We start from the raw sequence: 11,865 nt of genomic DNA on the forward strand, positions 1-11,865 counted from the left end.
CCTCATAAAATTGATATATTTGTCCCAATGTTATCTTTAATGATTATGTCAATATTTTGCCTATAGTTAATGTTCTGTAAATATTCATAATAAAGGAGCCTGAAATAAAAAAAATGATTTTATCTTTTCATTTTATTATTTGATAGCCTCCTATTAAAAAAGATGGAGACTTTACTTCTTACATGTTTACACGGATGGAGCTGGAACATACTCTTCTTAGCAAAGTATTGCAAGAATGGAAGAAAAAGTAGTCAGTCTTACTATGAAAGCTATAACCCCATTATAGCCCAAGAAGAAGGGGAAAGGGGAGAGGGAGGGGAGGGGAGGGGGAAAGATGGGTGGAGGGTACATGTGAAATTTATTAGGTGTAGAATATAAATGTCTTAACACAATAACTAAGAAAATGCCATGAAGTCTATGTTGACCAGTTTGATGAAAGCATTTCAGATTGTGTGTAAAACTAGCACATTGTACCCCATGATTGTATTAATGTACATAGCTATGATTCAATAAAAAAAGAAAAAAAATTATATATTATCAAAATTATTTATCATATATACAAACAATAAAATCATGATACAAAATGACTCTGAAAGCATCTGTCATTCTACTTAGCAAGCACTTCACTAGATAGTAAGTGTTCTAGACTCTCAAATCTCCATCAGTTCTTTCTGTATGTTTTGCATCTGTGGATTCAACCCAGTACAAATTAAAAATATTTGGCAAAAAATAAAAAGCAGATAATTACATCTGCCCTGTACATGTACATGTTTTTTTTCCCTTAAAAAATACATCATTACAAACAGTTACATAGCATTGACATTTTATTAGGTTTATGAGTAATCTAGAGATGATTTCAAGCAGGGGTGCTCGACTTGTTTTTCTCCGTCACACACTGGGAGAATGAGAGCTGCCTTGGTTCCTACAGTGAAAAACAAAAACACTAATGAAAGAGGATTAGCAAAGAAAAAATAATGTTCATGCCTACTTTCCCTGATATGTAACACCACAGATAAGCAAAAAAGGTCCTCACAAAATCAGCATGGATGCCCCTGATGTAAAGTATACAGGAGGATGTGCAAGGGTTATATGTAAATATTATTTTATATGAGTGACTTGAACAGCTTGGATTTTGGTGTCCTCAGGGCATCCTGGAATCAACCCCCAACAGATATTGAGGAATGGCTCTGCATGAAGGCAGTTAAGACACCACACAGAGTGTCTCCGAGAAAGCACCTTTTGGCCTGTCCCTAGACAGAAATGTAATTTCCAAAGTGTACTAAACAAAATACACTTCTTTTCCTCTTTATCTAAGGGGGTAGGCTACTAAGATTTTACAAACAGATAAATCCAAGAAGATTTATAACAGTTCAGTAGATAATTAGATTACATGCAATAAGACATGTCAATGGCAAGTCTATAAAACAAGCATCTTAGGCACGACAAAACTCAAGAAGGAAATACTCTCAGAACTTGAGAAGGCAGTTCACTACCAGCAGACACCGTCCACCTGCACAGAAACTAGTGCAGACAATCTATGCAATTTAATTTTTCTTGGTATTAGAATTATTACTATATTCAGAAGATAATTGAAGAATTTATCACAGACTTCTTTCATACTAATAATTTAAATTTAAAGCTCAGTTTGACTCCACTTCTAATATACTCATTTTAATCTTGCAGGTTTTTCTTACTTACAAAGAAAAAAAAAGATTTAAAAAAATTACTCTTGATATTAAAGAGTCAATTGTTTTCACCCCAGATAGATATATTAACTTAACCATAATTGAGGTTTCCATTTATGCTCAATGAGCTCCTTGAGATGTTGTAATTGGCAGACGTCCTACAGAATAATGTCAGTGGGCCAGGTTTTTATTCACCTAGAGCAGTGGTTCTCAACCTTCCTAAGTGCCGCAATGTATTTTCATTGTTAAAAAGGGGTCGCGAACCACGGGTTGAGAACCACTGACCTAGAGACTTTTCAGGGTTAGAATATGGCTTAAACCTTACTGCCTAAAAGCAAATAAAGAACAGATTATTTTCAAAGCTCATCAATCAATAATCCCTAATGGATAAGGGAAAAACATCTATCATGTAGGTGATTACTGTGCTACTTACATCTAAAGTAACTTTTGATTAAAAAATCAATGAAGCAAATTAATAAACAATTAATAAGAAACTACTTCTATGTCTATGTAATTATAAACAAAAGGATGTAATTTTTTCTTCTTACTTACAAAATTATTGATTTTTACATATAATGGTTAAAAAGCAAGTGGTCTGGAAGTAGAGAACTGGTGCTCAAATCTTGGGTCCATCACTTATCTATATAACTTTGGTTAAGTCAATCTGTCTATTGCTCAGTTATCACATCTAAAAATAAGAATATTGGGCCAGGTGTGGTGGCCTACACCTGTAATCCTAGCCCTCTAGGAGGCTGAAGGGCGCTGATTGCTTGAGCACAGGAGTTCAAGACCAGCCTGAGCAAGAGGGAGACCCCGTCTCTACTAAAAATAGAAAAATTAGGCAGGTGTTGTGGGCAGATGCCTGTAGTCAGAAAAATTAGGCAGGCGTTGTGAGCAGGTACCTGTAGTCCCAGCTGCTGGGAAGGCTGAGGCAGCAGAATGCAGGAGTTTGAGGTTGCTGTGAGATAGGCTGATGCCACTGCAGCCCAGTGTAACAGAGCGAGACTCACTCTCAAAAAAAAAAAAAAAAAAAAAAAAAATATATATATATATATAGAAGATGATGGTGATGATACCTATACCTTATTGTGATGATTACATAACATGATGCATATATAATACTTCAACATTGTAATAGATGCATGCTGCTTTGACATGTTGCTATACCAGCCAACCAAGGAATTATTGAAGCTGAGTTTCTTAGAATAAGAAATTCTGGTGAAGATTTGGAAGAAAGAAAAAAATTGGATTATTGCTAACCAATCAACATTAAATAGAAAATGAATTATATAGAAAGCATTAGACTTCTATTAAATGGTATTTAGCAAGTGTGCAGCAGGAGTCAGAGTACTGAAGGGCTGATTCCTTTCCCATTCTTATACACAGACAGACTTTTTATTAAATTACTTGAAAAGTGATCATCTCTAACATGAAATCTTGACCATATAGGAATGCTTCAAATCAAGGCCCAAATCCCAAGTTACCAACTTGTGAAAACGGAACAGCTTGAAGCCCTGAGTATTACAATAGCAAACTTGATTAAATTATTCCCTCGGTGTAGCAGCTAGACGGCCACTGATTGGCCTTCCACATGTCCACTGTTTTAATTCTTCTCAACAAGCTTGCTTTGACCAAATCACATGTTATCTAATTCATCCTAATTTTCCACGAGGTCTTCTCTACATCTGGTGTATATTACTTTCATTATCCTAATTAGCTATTAATTATGCTTTTCCTGCAATATATAAAGTGTACCTGCACTCTTGCAAGAACTGTATTTGACAGATATTCACACTTATTTAACTTTAACAGCTCCACCTAAGGACAAAAGCTGTAATATCAAAAATGTCTTAAAGTGACTAATTAAGTATTTGGGAGGAAAAAAATTAGATTTGCTTAAAATTTTTAATTTGGATAGGCATATGCTATATTAAAAATAATGAAGATTCCATGCCACATTTTTATGGACAATTATATAAAACAGGGTGCCTACAAGCATGCAAATTAGTACATTCCTGAAATTACACAAAATCTGCCTTCTTGTTGGACTTTCAGGGAAATTTGGATTGCTGGAAAATTTGAGAGTTGAGAGCTATAGGCTCAAATCCTTCTAATGTGTTTGTGTACTAAAGGAATTTATTTAAAGGATAGAGCCAAAATATTTATAAAATAAATCTTACATAAAAAGTGATATTGTACATAAACATATAAAGATAACTATTCATGGGTCTCAGGTGTTTACGAATACTCTGAAGAAGAAACTAAAGATCAGTACCTATCACAATCTATATCTCATGAATCTACACTGAGAGTGTGAGGGGTGAATATTCTGATATATGCACACACCAGGACAAAGGAGGTAGGGCTACCTAACTTACACATAAAAGGGGGCTGGAGGCTCTCACATAGAAATATTCTAAGAAAGAAATATGATCGATCATATTTGTGGTTTTGAAATACCCCTCTGGTACCAATGAGTGGTTGAGAAAGAGAAGATGAGACCACACCAAAGACTGGTATCGGGACCATCACCATCACCATCTCCATCATGTGTACCTAGCAAGCTTCATCCCGGTGGCAGAGAACCATCAAACACCTGCACTACAACTTCTGAGAAAAAGACAATAGCCCCATGACAGAGGCCCTAACCGTTAGACCAACAGAACTCTGGTCTCTTGGTTTTGGGTCTATTTCTCCTGTAGAATTCTTTAAATAGTACTGAGAAAACAGTATCCACAAATGTGTTGAATATTTATTGAGTTGCTGCCTTACATAATGAGTTGTGTTTGCCCCAGGAAGAATATGAGAAAATAAAAATGCAAAAGAAAATATCCTGGCTCAAAGATCTCACAACCTAACAAAGAATTAACACGCGTTATAAGAATCTCCCTCTAGAATATCACACTATCAATATGGTTGCACTTAGATTTTCAGCAGAAATTCTGCATATAAGGATCAGTCCAGAGTGTGCTGTGGTTAAAAAATTACCACTTTGGAGCAAATGACATTTCATTAAACTGTATGAACATATAGCTCAGTAATATAAACAAAGGAAAGATATAAAAAATAATACAAATGTACTGATTTACTAACTGAATACACATTTTCTTGAAATTACCATATTGTACAAAAAAAGATGAGTTTTAGAAGTCACCTAAAGACTTACATAATAAAATATATGCCCTGTATTTCAGAAATCTAAAATTTAGAAATTTGAGAAATCAATGAAAATAATGAACCATGACATAGGCAGGAAGGTTGATTTCACAGTTTTAATACACATACGAAGGCCACTGAACTCCTAGGAGCTCAGAGTATCTGTGGGGACAGGGATTTCAGGTTCAGCAACTGAGCTAGGTCTAGGCAATGCTGCCGCAGGGAATCTCCTTCCTTCATGTGTTATACCAGTGCAACACCCTTCTTTACTTCTCAACTATTTGTGAATATTTTTATGCAGAGATTTCATCAACATCAACCAAAATATATCATCTATCAAAACCTAAGGGAATTCTCACTGCCATGGCTGTTCTAACATGTCTAAAAACTGCTGCACATTATGGTTTGGGTTTCCTGGTATCAAAACATCCTCAAAATTATCCCTTATTCTAAAGTCTTGTCCTAAGATATCACTAATATCTGACAAAGTTGTATACTTGACTATACCAAAGATGCATTTTCATATACTTATATAGTTGGGAACACATCTTTTCATACTCTAAAAAGTGATGAAGTTCTAGGCTTTCAGTAGGTAAAAACGTATAAGGCATTAACCATTATAGTGTTTTAACCATTTCCCTCATATCATATGAACCAGGGGTGTCCAACTTATGGCTCATGGGGCCAAATGATGATCATGGTGATTTTGTGAAGACTTTTTTTTTCTTTCTTATCTGTGGTGTTGGATAACACAAAAGGATAAACTAAAAAATCAAACAAACAAAAAACCCCCAAACTTATCAGTTTTCCTTATTGTTTATTTATAACAATAAACAATGGGAACAAGATGACTTCTTCCAATGTGTGGCAGAGAAATTAAAAAAAAAAAAAGATTGGACACCTCCGAATAAAAACTTTTATGAACTCTCAAATCTAAATTCTATATTCTCTTTTATCAAAATCCAATAATTTTATGGCGCTAATAGCACAAATTAAAGCTTGGTATAATTGCAAACAGTTATAATACAATGGGTTCGGGGTTCTTTTAGTAAAAATAAATTCTTCCTTCCTGTTTACTTTATGAGGAAAAATTTCTGACCAGTCAAGTAAGACAATCCTATGTGATACTACTTTAATTATGAAGAGTATACTTTAGAAAAGTGATGCCTCTACCAACCATGTAGTTTCAGAAAAATAACAGCCCAGAAAATGTAGGTGCCAGTGGTACAGCTCCCTATTAGATAGTTAAAGATGCCACTGTATTCCAAGAAGATCTGGCATGAAATTAGAGATTGTGTGGTTAAAAGAGAAAGATTTCAGAAAACCTTAAGTTTTAAAATGAAACTTGGTGCTTTTAACAGACAAATTCTCTACCAAAGAATCCAATGGCTCTTATAAATATAAGTAGATTTAAAGACTTTGTTCTGCATGAGCTAATTATGAGCAACAATTTAAAAAATATCAATTTTTCTTCATCTTCAAATCTCGAAGGGCTTAGCTGTCTCATACATCTATGAGATCATTCTAGCTCATTCCCTTTAATTATCAGTTCCAACAATCTGCTGATCCCAGTGAGAGCTCCCATTCACCTTTTTCCTCTGTCCCTAATTTTCCTGATGTTTTCTCCCCGCTCTTTACCATGCTTCAACTTACAGCCAAAAATGTAACCATTCCCTTGCATACTCCTTCACCTTGCTTGCTTGACTCTCAACAAAGCCACAGACCCTGGTTAATTGTAACTCTCCACCTATTCCCACTTGTAAATCTGAATGTGACCAGAAAAATTCACATCCAAACTTACTTCATGGCCACAAATGCAAGTAGACCCTGACACCGTCAGAAAACTACACTGAACTTCCTTACTGTCCAATTATCCTGGAAGACTAACTCACATCTTCTCATCACCTCCAAATACCCCTTTCTCCATCCCTACTCAAGCTGACAGCTTTGTCCTTTACTTCACTGAGAATATTAAAGCAATCAGAAGAGAACATCTATGGTCTTCATCACCACCTTCACCCAGCATCTGCAAGCACATAGACAGATTAACTATATACCCGACTACCTAGAACCAACCCTTTCACTTGTATGGTTAGTCCCACCCCTCTTGCCTTCTTAGAGATTATTTTCCAGCTATTCTCCTTTCACCTGTACCACAAGTTTTTCACTCTATTAGAGAATGGCTATAAGCATAAAAACATAGTGATGTTTATCCTATTGTAGAAAAAGAAAAATCAGAAAAAAAAAACCAATTTCTGCTCTACCCTTATTGGCTACCGACTCCCAATCCCATTTCTTTGATGATCTTTGGAGAAAGATTTGTGAAAGAATAACCTAAGCTCCATCTCTAGTTCCTCCTCTTTTCCTCCACTATTCCTCTGGAATACTTTCTATGATCACAGTAGGCTCCACATGGCTAAATCTGATGGTCAGTTGTCAGCCCTCATCTTCTCTGACCCAGCAGTAGCACAGAAAACATAGTCATGTACCTCCCTTCTCTGCTTTACTCACTTCACTTCCAGATGTCACATCCTGCTGGATTTCTTCCTGATTGGTCCTTCTCACCTTCTCGGAGGGCCTCCTCTTCTCTCCAACCTCTTCCTGTTGTAATGCCCCAGAGTGTAGACATTGGCCCTCTTCTCCTTCTGACCCCAGCCATCTCACATGGCTTTAAAAACCATCCATATCACAAAGATACATTAAGTTATATTTCCATTTTTATGCCTCTCTTCTCAGATGTGTATATGCCAATGCTTAATTGATGTTTCCACTTGAAGGTAAAATAGGTCTCTCCAGTTTAGCAGGACCACAAATCCTGGAGAAAGATGATCTCTTTTCTGCTCACAAGTTGTTTCTCTTGCAATGTCTCAATTGAGGAAAACTACATTCTTCTGGTTGATCAGGCTAAGGACCTTAGAGTCATCTTGGAGCCTCTCTTTTTCAAATGCCAGACATAACATCTGTCAGCAAATTGTAGAGGATCCATCTCCAACTACTTTTCATCAGGTCTATTGTCACTACCTTTGTTGGAAGCATCTCTTCTGTGGTTACTACTGTAGACCCTTCTCTGTGTGCCAAACACTGCTGCCCTGCTGTTTATTCATAACAGCAGCTAGAGTATTCCTTGTTAGAAAAATCACATCATTTTACTTCTTGGACAAAATTCTACAATACATCCCCTATTCTATCAAAGATAAAGCCACAGGTCCTATATAATCTGGTTCTCTTCCCACTAGTATCACCTTTGCCCACCGTTTCAGCCATCCTTGCCTTCCCATTGTTCCTTAACAGAATCAGGTACATTCTTATCTTGAGGGCTTTTGACCTATCTCTTCTTGCTGGAACTCTATTCTTCTAGACAAAGGGCTTTCAAAGTATGATTACTAGGCCAGCAGCATCAGCAGCTCCTGAGAACTGTATAGGGCTCACTGCAGACCTACTGAATCAGGAATTGTGAATGTGGCCCAGTAATTTATGTTTTAAGAACCCCTATAGGTGTTGCTATTATACACTAAAGTGGTAACACCATCCTAGATACCTACACGGATAGCTTCTTCACCCTTCAAGTCTTTGCTTACATGTTACTTTCTGAATGAAGCCTTCTCTGACAACTCTATTTAAAATCACAGCCTCACTCTTTCCCTGGCATCCCACGCTGTTCTGTACACTGTTCTTTTTCCTTTTTGTGTCACCTGAATTTTTTAAAATACTAAAATTGATATTTCTATCATATTATTGTCATTCTCCACTAGATTATAAGCACCATGTCTTATTCACTGGTGTACACAAGTGCCTCAAACAGAGTGTGACACAATATAGGTACTCAATAAGTATCTGTTGAATTAACTGAGTGAATGGATAAGTGGAGCTTAACTGGCATGGCAACTGGGGACAAGGATACAAGTGAAGTGTGCCCAGATGGCAGGCAAGGCATTGTCTGACAGTTGGCGGTTACGGGCCTGTGGACATAATTAACAGGTGCCACCTCACTTCACTGTAAGGGGTGCAGAGATATGACACATACACCCCAGGTATTAACATTCCTGCTACTGACCATGTTTTATGGAATGCGGGAACCATCCAGGCATCCTGACCATTGTGCTACTTCTTTTCTACAATTATTGGGAAGATGCAACAATTCAGACCACTGCCCCATGCTTTCAAACTATAGAAGGATAGTAGTGTTAATGCTTCCAGAGGTTTTGGGCTCCCGTCTGGATGGGAGTGCCCCCAGGCTTTCCTAAATCACTACTTAAGCTCAAGCTCCATAAATAACAGAATCTAAGATTGGGACAGCTGCATCTGTCCTTATTATATCCTCCCTGAAGTTGTTGCAAATAGGAGGGTTGGAATAACCTTTTGCCTTTCTATATGAGTTTCAAACAAAAGCAAGGTAACTTAGGGAGGGGAAAAGATATTAGAGGAAGCAATCATTTTCCTGGGTCCCAGCTATATACTAATCTCACCACTAAGTGTTATTATTTAACATTCACAATATGGCCCAAAGTCAATGGCTGCCTCTTGCTACCACCAGAACCGTGGTAATACTAGAAGTATATATGCAAGAAAACATAGAAGCATCAGCTAAACTGTCATTTCTGCTACAAACTTTTTCCAAAAAAAGCGTACAATTTTGGTGATCTCTTATTCATAGCAACAATGCCAAAAACACAGGACTAAATAAACCAGATCAATTTGCTACCACTTTTACAAATTGAACACAGTGTGCTTCTTTGTGAACGTCTAATACTGGCCCGTTTATTGCCTGTAAGATTGTGAGTGGTCTCAATATTTGTCTCTAAAATTAATGTAAGTAAAACCACATCTATAAAGGATGAAAAAAAGAACCTCTTTAATTCCTATTATATAAATGATGGTTACATTAATATTCTATCCTTTTGGCTCTGAACCAACTAACAGCTTTATTCTAGTACAACAATAAAAACTGTTAAGGGAAATGAGGAAATAACATGGGGATTATTGCTCTTAGCATTGAACAGTGTATTGGAGTCTTGATGCTTGCTTGCATTCGCTTGGAATAAGTATCTAAGGGAAAATTAAGTTCTAAGCAGAGGCTATTATTTGAAATCCCAGAAAAGGCTCCTGGGAATAGTTTGGCTTTTTTTGACAATACATTTTCTGATGAAGTACACCATTCCCTAATGAAATAGACCTGGCACCGCTTCGTATGATAAATTTGACCAATGCAAGAGGCGTGATGATCAGTTTGGGAATGAGTGTTTTAATAAAAGAAACATGAAATCGGCTGTGCTTTGGCAGGACATACCCCAAACCATCATGAGAGCTGTCGTCCTGGCCCACAGATGATCCCCACCACGCTACAACTGTGCAAGTTCCCATTGACATCACTGACAAAGCTGGCATGGAGACAAAGACACAATCCAAAAACAGTCATGTTGAATTCTGCTTCACTGGAGTTGTATGAAAAACAAACCAACTTCCCCGCATCCCCCCTCACTTGCCCCCAAAACCTACCATGGAATAAATCTGAGGCTCAGCAGAGCTACTCAAGATGCTTATTTCTGGGCAAGTACATAAGAAATAGCGATTGTAGGAAGGAAAAAGGCAAATCTTTAAAACCAATAATGAGGTCAAATGTGAAAAAAAGACAAAAAAGTGAACTCTAAACTATTTAGGCTGGGAATATCTAGTGCTGGAACAACCAGGGCACAATTTAGGAGGGAATAACACTTGTTTTTAACTACATTTTATAAAAAGATGCCAATCCAATAGGGATTACTATATTGACAATATTGAAGTTTACATATTCGTTAATAACAATTAGTTTACATTACCCGCATAAATGCTTGATGTGTTGTGCATTTAGTTACTCTGCTTGATACTTTTATTCTTCCAATAATTATGTCAGAAGTTCCATTAGAAGAAAAATAAAATCTTGACGGAGACTCTGCCTTTCTGTTCACATCCAAACTCATGTTGTAAAACAAAACTGTAAAAAGGTAGAGAGAATTGTAATAATGTAAGTAATTATCTAAATACATTCATTTTATTATTTTTAAAGTAGCAACAGTCAAGGTTATACAGAGTACTGAAAATATCTTAACTTCTCTCTATTAAGTGGCTTTATAAAAACCAACCTGAAATATGAAAAAGGAAACAATTAAAAATAAAAAGTTCAAAGCCAGAAGAGGAAAAGAAATAATAAAGCTCAAAGCATAACTAAATGAAATAAAAACAAACAAAAAAATCAAAGGAATCAATGACACAAAAAGCCAATTCTTTGAAAACATAAATAAAATTGATAGACTATTAGCCAGATTTAATAGGAATAAAAGAGAAAGGATTCAAATAACTTCAATCAGAAATGAGAAAAGTAAAATTACAGCACTGCAAGCCTTCCTCAAGAGAATGGAAAGAGAGGAAGTTAACAACTTAATGGGACATCTCAAGCAACTGGAAAAGGAACAATATTCCAATCCCAAACCCAGCTGAAGAAAAGAAATAACCAAAATTAGGGCACAATTAAATGAATTTGAAAACAAAAGGATTATACAACAGAGCAATAAATCAAAAAGTTCGTTTTTTGAAAAGGTCAATAATATAGATAAACCTTTGGCCAACCTAACTAGGAAAAAGAGAGTAAAATCTCAAATTTCATCAATCAGAAATGGTAAAGACAAAATAACAACAGACCCCTCAGAAATTCAAAAAATCGGGGGGCGGAGCCAAGATGGCGAACAGCAGCCAGCTTTTTACAGAAGCTCCCGTCCAGAAGGAGGCTGAAAGGACAGAACCTTAGCAAATTAGCTGATGGTTTGGAGCAGAGACAAGAGAGAAGATTGAAGAGTGCACTTCAACCTTCCTGAGGCGAGCCGCGACCCTGAAACTACAACCAAAGGTACAAAATCCACCACCAAGCAGACGGGAGTCCCCTCCCCCACAACAAGGGCTCGCGCAGTTTACTCCATGCAAACAAGCGAGCAGAGTTCAAACTGCCTCCCACTCTATTCCATGGGAGAGACCCCCTAAAAACTGGACCTCC

At 36.8% G+C, this 11,865-nt stretch overlaps 1 protein-coding gene across 1 annotated transcript in view; it reads right to left on the bottom strand.

Moving 5' to 3' along the window:
- ITGA4 (integrin subunit alpha 4) overlaps positions 1 to 11,865 on the bottom strand; it is a 96,319-nt gene that overhangs the window by 28,992 nt on the left and 55,462 nt on the right. The window contains exon 15 of the mRNA XM_003791468.3: positions 10,658 to 10,812. Coding sequence (XP_003791516.1) covers positions 10,658 to 10,812 — 155 coding nt within the window. The remainder of the gene's footprint in view (positions 1 to 10,657; positions 10,813 to 11,865) is intronic.

Source organism: Otolemur garnettii, unplaced genomic scaffold (genome assembly GCF_000181295.1).
Source record: "Otolemur garnettii isolate 467f Iridium unplaced genomic scaffold, OtoGar3 scaffold00048, whole genome shotgun sequence".
Lineage (NCBI taxonomy): Eukaryota > Metazoa > Chordata > Mammalia > Primates > Galagidae > Otolemur > Otolemur garnettii.